Below are 15802 nucleotides of genomic sequence, written 5' to 3'. Positions count from 1 at the left end.
AATCAGTGGCAGGTCGTGTTGGAGGAGCTTTGGCAGAGCTGGGGTTGCAAAGGGGAAGAAACAGTGGAAGTAGTTGGACACTTAACTTTGTTCATTCAAATTTGGTGTTTTTTCCACACCCTTTCCAATTTTTTTTAGGCTTTTCCGCTGTTTATTGTAAGAATTGATTTTTCTACAGCTAAGCAGCAGATGAGAATGAACTTTGTTTCACTTTGGCCTTACCCACAGAATGGCTCAGCAGCAGGCACTGAGATTTCGTGGCCCAGCTCCCCCGCCAAATGCAGTCATGAGAGGCCCACCGCCTCTCATGCGACCACCTCCACCTTTTGGTATGATGCGAGGTCCTCCCCCACCACCTCGCCCCCCTTTCGGACGTCCTCCATTTGACCCGAACATGCCTCCGATGCCTCCTCCGGGAGGGATTCCTCCGCCCATGGGACCTCCGCATTTACAGGTACGCAAGGGGACAGTCTCTTGGTTTGTTCAGTTGGGATTTAGGGATTTTTCTTGTTTGTTTTCACGTGTGGCAATAATAAGAAGAGAAACATTGAACTGTATGAAAAAAAATAGCAGGGCATGGTGAAAACACAAAGCTGGTGTTATAGAACTAAGGCATACCTGTGGTATGTAAGCGCAACTTCTGTTTGGCTCCTTGAGGCAATTCTAAATGAATCAATTAAGCAGTTAGGATATGCTCACCAGCAGAGTCTTCACTACAGCCTGACTTTGTGTTGGTGCCCTGTGGCTGTGCAGAACGCAGGATTTGGCTGTGCTGGGGTTTCTGAATCCCATGTGAAGCCTTGGAGGGTTATCTTGGTTCTGCCGGTGTTCCCTTAGCGGGGGAATGACTGACAGAGGAGGTGCAGCTGAATTCCACTTGTGTTCCAGCGGGAGCCACGCCTGCTGTCGCTGTGGTGGTTCATTATTACTGATCACCGGTGGTTAAGTGGACAGGCAGCAGTTCTGAGAAGTGACAAAGGAGTGGTTTATTTCAGGAGGGTGTTTTGTTAGTAGGACACCAGAAATTGTCAACACCTTGACAAAGGAACATTTACCATTTGGGAAAAAACCTAAGAGTAGGCTTGGTGCTGGACTGGAGCGGCTGCAGGTGGCCCTTGTGCTGACATGGGTTTACTCTTGGCAGAGGGAGAGTGCTCTTTATCTGATGTTCATTGGTGTTGTGTTCTCTTTTGCTGTTGTGAAACTTGGAGCCTTCTTAGCACCTGCAGGGACAGTGTGAGCCTGTTGGGCACAAGTCAAGTAGGTTTCTGTCTGTATTTTGTGGTGATGTATGTTTAGTTTCTTTTGCCTGTTTCTCAGAGACTTGGAGAGTTTGAAATGTCCAACGCATTTGTGATTAAGAAATGTATTTCAGTAGCGTTGTCGGAGCACAGTGCTGTTAGGGCAGGGTAGTGACTGTGGGGCTGCAGGCGGGGCTGCGAGGGGGTGAGTAGCACCGGGTGGTTTATCAATAACGGTTTACATCCACTCTTTGTGACAGAGTAGGGAAAACCTCAGTGCTATGAGAAGAAGCAGTGAGAGCATGAACAAGGACTTAAGCTGCTTTTCATCTGAAATGAACTCACACCCAACTGTAGCCTAATTTTCTGTGCTGCCATCGCCCCGCGCACAGAAGAAGCAGTGCTGGTTTTCCATAGCAGTTTTCTCCCTGTCTTCTCCCGTGTAAAGCATGGTGTTAGAACTGGGGCTGCTCAGGGAGGTGTGAAGTGACTGTTCATTTTGTTGGAACATCTCAGCTGAATAAATTTAAGTTCTGTGGAGTTGAGGACTGAAGCAGAACCTTTGAGGGATGTAAACATCCCGCTCACCTCACTGAATGTCATCTTTTCCTTTTGTTCAGTACTAGGGCCTTGTTCTATGGTATGTTTTAAGGCTCAATCTAAGTTTAAGACTATTTCCACCTGCTGTGCCTTTCTTCTGGTGCTTTACGATCCCATTTTCCCTCCTGTTTGGTGTTAATGTTCCTGTGCCCGTGCGCTGCCTTGGCAGCGCTGAAGCAGTGGAGAGTGTCGGAGCGTGCAGTGAAGCTGGGATGGAGTGGGGAGGACAGGACCCTGCTTCCTTCTTGGAGCATCAAGAATCAGCCAGAGCTGGTTTGGAGCCCCAGGCCTGGCTGCTGCTGTCTCCCTGATCTGTGTGTTTGATTTCTGTTTGGAGCGTGCTTCAGCTCTCTGCTGTCACAGCACTGCTGCTGTACCCTGCCATGCAGTGAGCATCCCTTCTGCAGCTCAGTCTGTGCACGGAATTCATGCACCCAGCATGTCTCGGTTTTTCGTGCCATGTCAGCGCTGTGCTCTGCTTTGCACCCAGTGTTTGGTTCCTAGCTTCTTATCCCGCTTCTGGTGCAAGGGGAGAGTGGTAGAAATGGAGGAGAGGGCGTGCTTGGAGTGGAGTTGAAGGGAACTGTGGACCCCTCCTCGCTCCCGGGACTGCCCTGGAAAGGTGTAACCCCCCTTTTTTTTGGGGGTGCCGGAAAGCAGCGACAGCAGGCAAAAGGTGAGCTCTACTGGATTCTTTTTTACAGCTTGTAGAGCAGTAAAGAGAAAGATCATCGTGTGGCCGGACGGAGGAGCTGTAGAGAAGAAATGAGGAAGGGAAGGGAGGCTGTGGCTACCTTAATGGCTTTTCTGTTTTGAATTCCGCCCTGTGCTCTTGACTTCATAATAGCATTTAACAAAAATCAGGGCTGGTACACGAATTTAAAAAACAGTTTAAAATGTCACTCTTACAGCAGAAATGTTGATCTCGGGGGAACTTCTAAAAGCAGCCAAACGCAGACAGAAGCCAAGGCCGTGGCATGCCCTGAGAACCACCCAGGGCAGGACTCCCCTGCTCAGTGGCCGGGTGCAGCTCAGGGCGCGTGTTTGCGGCGTGTCACACCGAGCCACCGGGCCTCTGTGGCGCTGGGTTTCCCTCGCACAGCCCAGCTTCAGCAGAGCCCTGGTCTGCAGTTCTGAGTGCGGAGGTGGGAGGATTTTACCGGTGAGCTGTCGTGGTGTTGCCTTGGTGGAGAGGAGCTCTTTTGAATCACAAGTTCAGTCAGAACTGGAGTGACGGGGATAAGTAGGTCAGTTGTAGTATATGCAGAGTAGGGTACAGACTTTGGTGGATTCTCTCAGCTGCATTTTTTATAGGGAAGTATTCACTGTACTTGTTATGCACAGGAGATTTCAGAACAGTCCAAATAAATGAATAGAATAAAAGAACTTAATGTACCTTGAGTTGGAAAGCAGGTGTTCAGGCTTCCAGGTAACAGTGGTGTGTAGGGCAGTTCTGGATTTCCTGTAATGATGCAATAACGAAAATATAATTTGATATTTTTCTTTTTTTCTTTTTTTTTTTTTTTAGATCAGCACTAGTTAGAATTTTAGTTAATAGGAAATCAAGAAGTATAGTGGATTGTAATGAGATCAGCTGCTCTGCTAATATATTGGAAGCTTACTTGTAATTTTTTTTTAATTTCTACCCTGGGAGGGTCATTGTGTGACTGTTCAGCGATATCTTTGATTCACAGCTGGGGATGTCTGAGTGTTATTCAGGAACAGTTCGTGCATTCCTTCTCTTTCTTGCATTGGGATATTTTCTCCTTTTCAGGAGAGGAGTTTTCTCTCACTCCACTTCTTTTCATGCCGCTTTTTTATGATGCTCTGCATTTCTTTTAGCATCTCAGATGTGAAATGCTTACTGCAGCGGTTCTGGCGTCAGTGGTGACTTGTCAGGAACCGCGTTCTCTGAGCTAGTAGTGTTGGATTGTTAAAGAAGCTCTCAGGACTAGTAGAGTTAACCTTACTGTAGTTGTACTGTCTGGGGTGCTAATAAAGGAAAGCTCTGCTTGAAAATGGTGTTGTTGTTATTATTACCACCATCATCATCCCTATTGTTATTATATGCCTTTAGAGACCACCATTTATGCCTCCTCCCATGGGTAGCATGCCACCACCTCCTGGTATGATGTTCCCTTTTTTTTTCACCTGTCTCTGCCCCAGGGACACCAGCCATGCCCCCAGCTGAAGAGATATGGGTAGAAAACAAGACTCCAGATGGCAAGGTAAGATGGTTACCAGAAATGATGAAGCAATGGGTGTGTACTGCTGTTGTGAGGGTGTTGTCATGTACAGTCTTGCACTGTGGTAAACTCCTGCACTCTTGTCTATCCTCGTATTAATTATTTTTAAAACAGGAGGAACTGGACCATTTATAAATGCCCCCCCTCCAGATAAGTGTCGTGGGTTAAGCCACCACCAGTTGTTTGACGTTGACGTTCTTAAATTGTAGGTGTATTTCTATAATGCACGTACACGTGAGTCAGCGTGGACTAAGCCAGACGGGGTCAAAGTTATCCAGCAGTCGGAGCTGACGCCAATGCTGGCTGCGCAAGCCCAGGCACAAGCAGTAGGTGCCTCCACACCGACCACCAGTAGTCCTGCATCTGCAGCGTCTCCATCCACATCCTCGACTACTCAGTCCTCCACAACCTCTACCACAACCACAGCCACTTCGGTTTCACAGACAATTTCCAGTGAGTACCTGAGGGTTTCTCAAGCTTTGTGGTGGTGGGCAGCAGGCGGTGGGGATGCTGCTTTGGGGATTTACTGCAGCAAAAACTTGGTATCCGGGAGGAGGTTGTTGCAACATAAAGTGGAGTATGAGTTTAAAGTACAGTATCTAATCCAGAAGAACCTTGCATGCTAACCTTTTTTTTCCAGTCTGAAAGAGTTACTTCAGGAGAGTAATACTAGATCAGTATGCAACCCTTTTTCTGTAGGTCTCTGTGTATTTTTCTTCTGCTCTTTTACACATAATCTCAGAGCTGTTATGCCTCCATTTCCTTTTGACTGTAGATAAAGCTAAATTGTTTTTGACAGTATTTCACAAGAAGAGTTAATCTCGGATAGGAGTTAGAGTTGTAGCCATTTCCTCTTTGTTTCCTAGAGGGCATCTGTTGCTTTAAGAGGCAGGATCTCTGAGCGCTGCTCTGGGTTCTGAAGAACTGGTTGATTGCAGAATAGAGCTGCTGATGTATTCCTGTGATTAGCATTATTCTTCTGGCTAAGCCTCCTAAGTTCCCATTTGCTGGAGTTGCACAAAAGAGGAAAAAGAAAGTCCGTAAAGCCGTTATTGTTCCCTCATGACCTTTCAATAATAGTCTGAAGATTGCTGCTGTTTACATGGGCTGAGCCTTTGCTTTTAAGGGTTTGCCAGCTGAGGGAACCCCCAGAGGAAAGGGGACTGAGTCAATGCAGTGTGCACATGGCACATGTTTAGACACAGCATCTGCAGATAATGTAAATAGTCTGATTTCTGCTAGACTTTGGAATATATATGCTAACCATGTGCCTCTAGTGCAGAGCACCTCTACAGAGATGTCTCGTGTGCTGTTTGCACAAGTGTGTGTCACCAGCAAGCAATGAGGAGGGTCACCCAGCGTGAGCCAAGGCTTGTTAGGGAGCACCTTGGTCAGTGTCACTGTCTGTGCGCAGGGCTGCGGAGGGCACAACGCTTACGCTGATCAGGAACCCTGGTGTGTGACAGTCTTGATCACTGTCGCTGCGCTGGCAGGAACGTGTTCAGAGTCAGGCCAAGGAGCGTGCAGAAGATGAGCGATTGCTGAACTATTCTAACTCCAGCTATAGTCTATAGTGGCATCCCCTGCAATTATTTAATCTTTTCCCTGTAACAGGTGAGACAAGTGAAGCTGAACTCACCATTTAACCCAAACTTTAGAGACCTGTGTATGAAAGGGAACTGAATTTGGGTAACCCTCAAATTGTGCTTTCGTTTAACACTGAAGGGAGGACAGATCCCTAGAGCAGCAAATAACTGGTATTGCTCAAAGCAGTTTAGGGCTTTTATTTAATTTGAGGTAACTTAGTACTGCATTCAGCTGCTTTGAAATACAGTCTACTCTAACCCTTTTGCTGAGTAACAAGAATCAGGTAGGAGGTGAATGTTAGCTTCTGGCCTAATGCCAGGCTTTTGAGAACTGATCCCGCTTTTGGAATAGCGCTTTATGCACCTTCTCTGAAGCAAAATTTCCAACTATTGAAGGCTGAAAGTCTGTTCCACTTCTACCTGTTCTACCTGCTAAACTTTGTCTTTGCTTTTCAAGAACTGTTACTGCTGGTGTCTGTGCCTAAGTGATAAAATTTTATAATTTAAAACAATTTTATACCTCTCAGACTTGGCCTATAGAAAGACTGAGACTCTGGCTGAGCTTCATCCTTGTCTGGTACTGATTGACTTAGGCCTTAAAATGAATCACATACTGACTGTCTGCTCTGTTTCCCTAAATGTTAGGCAGTGCTGAGAACTTTCACTCTTTCTGAAACACTTAAATCAAAAATCTCTATTATAATATGTTGGTGTGTTATTGGGGATGCGTCTGACGAAAGTGCCCAGTAGGCCCAGATAGAATGGTCATAAGTTGGTGTGGTTTATCTTTTTTTCTAATCAGCTAATTTTTACCACAGTTCCTTGTCCCCTCCACCAAATCTTTCAGTGTAAATGTGCAAGGCTGGTCAGTGAGTTTGATCAGCCACGTCTCTGGTTCCTATTTGCCAGTGGTGCATAGCACTGGTTATTCTCGGTTAAGTGCTGGTTTCAGTCATGCTGCAAGGATTACAGGATTGATTGCTAGTAGTGTAGCTTTCCACTGGGAGGCACTGAAGATCAAGAAAGTTCCTGCAGCTTCTGAACAAAAGTACTTTCCTTTTCCTTGCTTATTTACATATTTTTTTAATGACGTTTTTCTGTCCTTGGATCACAGCTTAATAACCATCGTTTTAGACAGGCTGTTGTCATGCACATGCTGCTGCTATTATTGTTAAAAAGCAGAACCTGTGTTCATTTAATGTGAGAAAAATCTTTTTCCATTTGAAACTCCCTGCAGTGTTGCCTTTCTCTTTTTCTGAACAGGGATACAGAGCCTACATTTGTCCTTTGGTACACCCTTGCTGCTGCTGTAGAGACTCGTTAGGTGTAAAGAATGGGACAAAGTAAAATTTGAAATTGACTTTCTTTGTGAATATTTAATGCTACAGAGAAGGCAAAGTTTTTTTTTGTCCTGCTGATTATATCTAAGCATATCTGCTCATATAACATCTGTTGGGAAACAGAGAGCCAGTATGTTTGCAGCAAATATATTGTAGTGTCTAAGATACAAGGTGTTCTTTGTTTTTTTTTATCAGCACCTACCACACAAGACCAGACCCCGAGTTCGGGTGTTTCAGTTGCCACACCATCAGTCAGTGTTTCAACCTCTGCTCCTTCTGCTACACCTGTGCAGACTGTACCCCAGCCAGTCCCACAGACATTGCCTCCTGCAGTTCCTCATGCAGTACCTCAACCAACTGCAGCAATTCCTGCTTTTCCACCAGTAATGGTACCTCCATTTCGTGTCCCCCTTCCTGGCATGCCTATTCCACTTCCAGGTAAATTGGCGAACTGTAATTGTCTTGTCCGCTACATGTCCATGTTGTCAATTTGTTTGCACTCATGTGTCCACTGTGTATGGAACTTGCCTGAATCCTCTCCACTCAGTATTTTTGAAAGAATTCAGGGTTAGCAGACAGACTTTTTAATTAACAAAGAACATGATTTTTTTAATACTTCTAGTGCTTTGATATACATACCAGAAAACAGCTACATTTAAACATGTAAACCTTTTTCTTTTAGATTATAGGAAAAGAAAAGATTAAACACTTCTTAATCTCATAGCACGTGTCTCTCTTGTGATTCTGTTACTAAAAAAGTGAGCTTCTGGACAGAATCCACATGTGACTCTGAGAATATTGTAGCACTATATTTTACTAACTGCAAGATTGCTATTTTTTTTCTACTTGCTTGATTGAGACTTTAAGTCTTGTGCATAAGTATTTGTCAGGTCATGGATTATAGCAAAAAAATTAAAAGAAAATAATATATATATGAGCAGGAAAAATTACCATTGAGATGCATAACCCCTGAATGTTGTTAGGTGTTTCCAGTTCTCTTGGTTTGCAACTATCAAGTACGATGCTGAATGCTTACGCAAAACATTGAGGTTTAAACTGGGAACCAGGATGAAGGCATTCAGGATGCTAGGGCATTATTCATGGGCTTTAGGTGTGAAGAAGAAATCTGAGGTGGCAGCCCACTGGTTCCTGGATAAGTCATATTTTCTTAAGTTTTTATAAAATGTTTAGATACTTAAGGAAGTAATTTTAGGCTGGCAAAATTTTGGACTGGGCTGCTGTTTGTAATTGCTGCAGAGGTCCTCCTAAAGCTTTGCTGAGGCCACTCACTGATAAATACCATGTTTCGGTTTGCATGGAAACAGCCGAGTTCCCCTTCTGGTAGGAAAGGCATTAATGCTGGTTCAGCGTGCAGTGGCACTAGGTATATACCAAGAGCTGAAGATTTTCTGTTGCAAAGGAAGGTTTGAGACTGCAGTTGTGTTGGATGCAAGTTAATTACAAAGCAGCAGCTCTGAGCAGCATCCTCGTGGTTTGGGCTCTGTACAAGCTGAGCGAGGTAACTTCTGCCATCCTTGTAGGACGTTGATCCAGCCCATATGATGGGGGAGGCCTTTACCATCCATCAAATTGGTTGGATGAAAAGAAATCCTTTAGAGCCCTTCTTTGGTAAAGGATATAAGCATCAAAGTAGTTAAAACAGGTGTTAGTTCTGCTGACTAGAAGAGAGGACCAACGTTCAGTTGCCTCCGCTTTTAGGATAATCTTCTCAAATAACTGGGCAAAGCTACTTTAATCTGTAACTTGCTTGAAAAGGAAATTGCAGTGTAGTACAAATTGTTTTAAGACAGGAGGAAACAAATACTGTTCTGAACATGATATTCAAGGCTGAACAAAAAATGGGTAAAGGCTAGAGGGAGAATTTTGATGTCTGTGTATTTGTGAGGGTTGGAAGAACAATACAAAGGGCTAAGCCTTAAAGGTGGTCAGCTGAGTGTTCTTAACTGCCCTTTCTGATATTGCCGGCAAGGGGTGAGCCTGGAGTGAAGGGTCCTTGCATGCCTTTGGAGGATATAATCATCTGCTCAAGTGCGAACTGTCAGATAAAACGGTAAAGTGCCAGTGGAAATGGTGTGTGTGCTGGGGCTGGCCTTTTCCGTAAGCTCGCAGTCAGAAAGTTCTGTGTGTAGTGCAATAGAGGAGGAAGGACAGCAAGAACGCTGATCTTCTCCTTAAACTCATTTTTGAAAATTATTTTTTTCAGAACTTTGCTGGTAGCAGGTCTGAGTTCTGGCCTCTTCTCCTGTTCTCGCAGTGAGATGTGCCCACGGTACATAGGAAGGATACCGAGCACTTAAGTGCGTGCTTCCACTGAGTTTAATTTGTCATTTTGCCTGATTACAGAAAAAATCAGTCTGCTTCTTTCAGCTAATTCTGGCCTGAGTTGGTTGTAATGGTTTATACAGACTGTAAAAGAAAATGAAACATTTAAAATATTTTACAGAAACTAGAAAGTAAAGAGAAGTCAAAACTACTTCATAGCAATAGAAGGTGAAGTCGGTGAGGCTTAAGAGGTTTTAGTGTCTAGCTGCTCGGGGCTTTCAGCACTAGATAAAATACCAGCCAGATTGCTTCCAGGTAACAGACATAGAGCTGAACAATACCATTGTCAAGTGATTTCAAAGTTAATCTCTGTATTGTACTGTAGTAAGACGGAACAATGGAAGAGCTGATTAGTGATATCTCGTAATCTCAGATCTTAAAAAGTAAGTCTGCTTTCTCTTAATTCATACGTTGAAAGTTAGTTGTATGTTTGAGAATGAACTTGGCAGAGGAAACAGCTTGGGTATTTGCTGAGTCTTATCTGCGCTGCAGTATCTCTAGTGACAGTGATCCCACAGATGGCGTTATTTATACTGACCCGGTTTAAAACATGCTGAAACTTCCTTCACAAAACGAATTTTCAGATTCATTTTCAAGCACCTAATGTGAACTCCACCCCCCCCCCCCCAAGTTGGACAAACTCTTCATTCAGTGCTGTTTGAGTCAATGTTTTTCTGTCTCAATTCATACTTTTTTTAAAAAATAAAACTAGTTTTAGATCCGTTCATTGAAAGTATTATTAAAAAACATTACAATTCTGTATTCTCACGAATATTTAAAAAAATAAATTGGCAGTATTTTTGTATGCTTTCCATACTAGATCTCTAATGAAGAAAAATAGCGATTACTTTGGTTATAAACACAGGGGTTTAATTTCACTTCATGCTGGAGGATTTCCAACCTCAGATGATGGAATTGAAACCCTTTAAGGGGAAGTTTCTGAAGTATTTCAGTTTCTGAGGGTCCAGACTGGACCAATATAGAGAGAACTTCTACAGTTTCCTTCTGCACCCCAAAAAGGAATGGCTTTGGAAATGCATTCCCCTTACTCCTGTATAATTTCTTACTGAATTTTGTGTCTAATTTCAGAGGATTAGATGCCTTCCTCTTTGTGGCCTTTCTGCGTCATTTCTGAATGAGCTGAGAGCAGACCAGTGCATGATGCTACCTTTTGGAGGGCTAGTTGTGCTGCTTCTAGAGCATTTTTCATCTCGTGACATTCTTGATAATGAAAAATAAAGTGTGTGCTGCCACTGACCTAGTGCAGCTTTGTGTACCTCTGTTTGCAGCTTCATTGCTTTTATTTCTTTTTTCCGCCCTTCTTCCACCTCCAGCCTTTCTGTAATGACCCTCGCAACCTCCGCTCTCCCTCTGGGATGGACTTGGCTTTCCCCCTGCCATGCCTGGCTAGTCTCGCTAGTTTAAATCTCTCCTCCTACTCTTACTGCTGCTTTCCAAGTGCAGCAGCAGACTGAAAATAGCAAAGACTGTTGGTTTTACTGCGTTACTGCTCCTCTGATGGATCTGTTGGAGCAGAGGCTGTCCGTGGAAAACAGCACCATTAGCAGAATATTTTCCCGTGCTACTGCCCTACAAGGAGAGCCGAGTTCCCCCTTGAATGAACTTAAACCCCTGAGTCATCACTGAAATACTTTCTTTCTTTTTAATAGCAGCCCCATAATTTGCTAAACAGCTGGTTCAATGTAGGCAGACACTGTTGCTGCAACCTAATGTTAGTTTTATATTTGATCTGGCATAAAATGTTGGAGCAAAAATAGTTCATATTTTCTTGCCGGGAGGCTTTCTCTTGCCGGCTGAAAATGGCATTCCAAACTGTGGCAGGAAACCTGTAGCATCCAGACTCCCAGTGGTAGCTGACGTACAATGGCAGCTTTCCAACATGCTTGCTTATCCGTTTTACAGGTGTAGCAATGATGCAAATAGTCAGCTGCCCGTATGTAAAGACAGTCGCTACCACCAAGACCGGTAATTTTCAAAACCATCTTAGTTCGTTTTGTCTGTAAGTTGGCATGGTAGTGAATGTTGTTGTTTATATTTTATTTATTTATTTGCTTCCCCAATTGAATGAATATATATACTTCATTTTCAAAACCAGTATAAATGCAAATATCGTATTTGGCCAGGAAATAACTTTCCCAAATAACTGTTAGCGTTAGCTCATTTTATATGAAAAAATCCAATACAGTTTTCTGTAATCATTGAGTTCTGTAATAACTGTGAATCTCCTCATGCCCATACTTCTTAGTTTTTATTTTCTTGTGTGTGGTTTTTTGTTTTTCCTACTTCCACGTGTATAGTGACATGATTGTGCTCGCATGTTGGTGTGCGTGGATGTGCGTCTTAGTATAAATTTTAATTTTTCAAATTGTGGGTTTAAGAGCAGTCACTAACTGAGAATACTTCATGGCAATGTGTAATGTGTGCTTTTCCATGATTTTAAAAAATAGACTTCTTCATATAAATGTTAAAAGCTCAAAATTATGATCTTGTCATTCTAGTACTATCCAATTTGGTTTTCTAGAACTTGTAATTCAAAATATGTTCAGTAGATCCATTCTGTTGGGATGAGTAGAGAAATAACAGGATAACGTAGCATTCTGGCTTTCTTAGTTATTTACTTGCCATTTGGCTGTAGGATGGGAATAAAGTTTTTTTTCCAATCAGTCTGCAGTGCTAAACAAAAGCATCACACAGTATGAAATTATTTCATTCTCATCAGTTTTTATCCAAGGCTCTGAATTAATGTTGACTCTTTTAAAGTCAGGATTTAAGATTTATCAGAGTTTTGCTCATGGCTCAAATTCAAGCCCCTGTTGTCTTTTTTCAAGAGCGATAGGACTCTTGCTTAAAATGGCAGTATAATTAAACACTGGAGTAGATTTTTTAAAATTATTATTTGCTACAGAAATCTAACAAAGACTTTTTAAATAAATAGAGTACTTAATATTGAATGTTACAGCAAGTGTCCAAGAACTAACAAGCGTTGTGCTGTGCAGAATTACACATTACTCTAAATGAAAGGCTATCTAACTTGCCTGGTAATACGGGCGTTACTGATTGTAAAACACAGGAGGGAAAGTTAGTAACAATGCATTGCTTTCCAGTTTAATTTTGAAAAAAAGTCTAGTTGATTATTTGTTAATTAACTTGGGAAAGTACTAGGTTTTGGTTCTTAGATACTTCATTGTCACTTATTGTTTTCTTTCCTTTTTCTTTTTTTCTCTCTCTCTTTTTTTTTTTTTTTTCTTCGTGGTACAGGTGTCTTGCCAGGCATGGCCCCTCCCATCGTTCCTATGATCCATCCTCAGGTTGCTATTGCAGCTTCACCTGCAACACTGTCTGGAGCCACAGCAGTCTCCGAGTGGACAGAGTACAAAACTGCAGATGGAAAGACTTACTATTATAACAACAGGACTTTGGAGTCAACGTGGGAAAAACCCCAAGAACTGAAAGAAAAAGGTATTTTTACTTTTTTAATACAGCTGCAAACGAGACAAAATTGCTTAGAGCAGTAGTAGTGGTGTGTTTGAAAATGTGAACAAGAATATTTCTAATCCCTTATCCCCCTTAAGAATATTTTGAAATCCTGATTATAAGTATCCATTTGAGTTGCTCTTGAGTCTAAAAGTTATAGTTTCTTTGTTTCCCACTGTATTGTAAGAGTATTTGGTTCTAGAGTTGCTTCCAAATCCTGAGACACTTGGGTAAATGCGTGTTTCCACTCCAGCAGAAAGTGAGTATTTTACATACATGTTTGAGAAGATCCCCATTGCAGAAAGATAGAAAGTGAGGGAAAAATTCAGTTGTTCGAGAGACGGTAAACCAGGGAAGAATAAACATCATTGAAATGCTAAATTTCAGATCTTCAGAAACGGAGTATATAAACAGATTTGGAATACGAGGAAAAAGTAGATTACTTGCCCTTGTCTGCATCACTGAGTCGTATTCTGGACGTAGGCTGTGGTTTCTGTTTATTTGAATCCACGTTGTATCTGTGGATTTTGTTATATTGGAGGGAAACTGTTCTTGTAAGTAAGGAAGAAGGGGCAAAAATCAGTCTTTTTTCAGTCTTTAAGGTCTTTTAGGAAAACAAATCCAGTCGAACCCAAACAGTTCTTTCATTTATTGTCTGCTGAATTTTTCAGTTACAAGAAATCTTTGTTTGGACAAATTCAGAACACTTACACAGCTGGTTTAATTAATACCCATCTTTCGAATAATTCAGGTTTAAATGATAGCTCTTCTTTTTACTAAGGTAAAAACATCTAAGACAGCAAATAACATTTTTGCTGAGTAAAGATTATGCATTTTCTATTTTTTTAAATGGGTACAGAGCAATCCTCAGATGATTCTCTGTGAATTTTCTCCAATTTATTTTTTAACAGCAGCATTTCAAATCTGAAAGTAGTCTTCAGTGTTGCAACTGTTGGTTGATATTTTTATCGATGTTTGAGCTATTTCAGTTGGTACACTTTAGTTAGCTTTTTAATATAATGGGCTGCCTTACAATATTTCATTTTCTAGTTGCAAGTAGATCTTGGTACAGGAGATAATAATGTCTTTACAGGCAGATACCGTAAAGCCCAAGGACAGAAAGTTTTAAAAATACATTAAAAATAAGCTCTGTTTTGCTGTTGTGCTTGGAAAATCATACCGATAAAAATAAATGTGTTGTGGTTCTGTAATGGTTTCTTAATAATACTAAGGAAAATTCTGTCTTTATTTAGAAAAAATGGAAGAGAAGCTTAAAGAGCCAATTAAAGAACCTACGGAGGAGCCTTTACCAATGGAGACAGAAGAAGAAGAGCCAAAAGAAGAACCTATAAAAGAACTTATAAAGGAGGTAAAAGACCTTGCAACCAAATAGTCAGTATCGGCATTTTGAATCCTACATCCTACAGGTGTGGATGCATCTGTAGACCAGGCATATTGACAGGAGACATGGTTAGTAATTTGAGTTCTTAAATTCCTGGGGTGATTTTGAAAGCCTTCCTTTTGGACTCGTAGCTTTTTTCCCTTTTTAAAATAATTTTTTTCCATAAGGGAATAAGGACATCTAAAGGAAAAATACAGATGATGTGAGTTAAGACATTAGTAAGAACATGGAAAACAAGTTAGCTAATTACATAGACATGATGTTCTCGTGCTGATTTTAAGGTGTTCATAAAAATGAAACTTGTCCTGAATGTTTGAAATCTTTAATATCTTTTCTTCTCTATTTAGTTTATTTATTTTGAACAGTTTTGAAAGAAAACTTACATGTTCTCCATGTGCTATAACTGATAAGTTTAGTCTGTTAGGAACACATGTCCTAGAAAATGTCTGTAGTGTCTACATTGCAGTAAACAAAAAACTTTTCTTGTAAAGCATTTTGTTGTGCTTAGAAAGCATAGTCCTTGAAGATGTCAGGGTGTTTGAATAAAAATTAAAACTTTCATACTGATTTCTGTGAACTTCATTGTAGCTTAGTAGGCAAAAGCACAGAACTAGTTAGTTAGCTGTCATTGCCTGAATCGTGTAACTTTTTTTTTTCCCTGAGGAGCCAAAAGAGGAAGAAATGACTGAAGAAGAAAAAGCAGCTCAGAAGGCCAAGCCGGTTGCAACCACTCCTATTCCAGGAACCCCATGGTAGGTAACGCCTTTTCCCGCTGGCCTGCTGCTGCAGAACTGAAACAGCGTTTCCTGTAGCCACAAGGAAGGTTGGGGGTAGTTAGAACAAGTCTTAGTGCATGAAGATCCTGTTCTTGGTACGGTTCTGTCTCAAATAGCGCTGGAATCCTCCAGCCAGCACTGTTCACCCTGTGCCAGTGCTCAGGATGTTCAGTGGGGTGTGTATGGTCTTTCTGCCGCACGCTTTCCCCAGTCCTGGGAGGCATGTCACCAGTGCAGCCCCTTCATCTGCCACCGATTCCTCCTGGCCTGGTATGAAATAGTGGCCAAAAAATAATCTTGAACTTGTTTTGCCCTTGTGCCTTGGGGGATGACTAGGTGCAGCTGCTGGCCAAATCAGCCCTTGGATGGCACAGGCACCCTCCCCCGGTGCCTGTGTGTGTGATGGCGTGGTGAGGTTACGTGAGCTGCAATATATGTAAATCGTCTTTGTGTGTTTGGGTGGCCAAGGTAAAAATCTTCCTGATGAGAGAGGAATATTGTTTTAATTTTTGTAATTTAACCATCAATGCATTTTATTAATGTTTGATATCTAAAACTGTCTCCCTTAAAATTGTCTCTGTGGTTCTTTCATCCTATCATTTATAAAGTTCTGGCAAGACCACTAGGTTGGTTTTTCTCATATTTTTGGGGCATTGAAGAGATGAGGTATGTTATATCCCAAAATCCAATCCAGCTGTCTAAAACTGCAGCTCCTGATAAAAAGCATTTTTAAGATCGCATTTCAAATCTGCTAGCAGAGAAGAGCAGTAATT

General features: G+C 41.9%; 1 protein-coding gene across 1 annotated transcript in view; it reads left to right on the top strand.

The window, feature by feature from the left end:
- Positions 1-229: 229 nt before the first annotated feature.
- The window catches only part of TCERG1 (transcription elongation regulator 1), a 30079-nt gene continuing 14506 nt past the window's right edge, over positions 230-15802 (top strand). Inside the window, 9 exon segments of the mRNA XM_010077881.1 lie at positions 230-454; positions 3919-3980; positions 3982-4069; positions 4297-4540; positions 7209-7451; positions 11280-11342; positions 12636-12836; positions 14105-14220; positions 14917-15005. Of these exon segments, the coding sequence (XP_010076183.1) occupies positions 230-454; positions 3919-3980; positions 3982-4069; positions 4297-4540; positions 7209-7451; positions 11280-11342; positions 12636-12836; positions 14105-14220; positions 14917-15005 (1331 nt within the window).

The sequence above is a fragment of the Pterocles gutturalis genome, unplaced genomic scaffold, assembly GCF_000699245.1.
Source record: "Pterocles gutturalis isolate BGI_N339 unplaced genomic scaffold, ASM69924v1 scaffold16508, whole genome shotgun sequence".
Classification (NCBI taxonomy): Eukaryota; Metazoa; Chordata; class Aves; order Pterocliformes; family Pteroclidae; genus Pterocles; species Pterocles gutturalis.
This window is presented reverse-complemented; position numbering and strand designations above follow the sequence as displayed.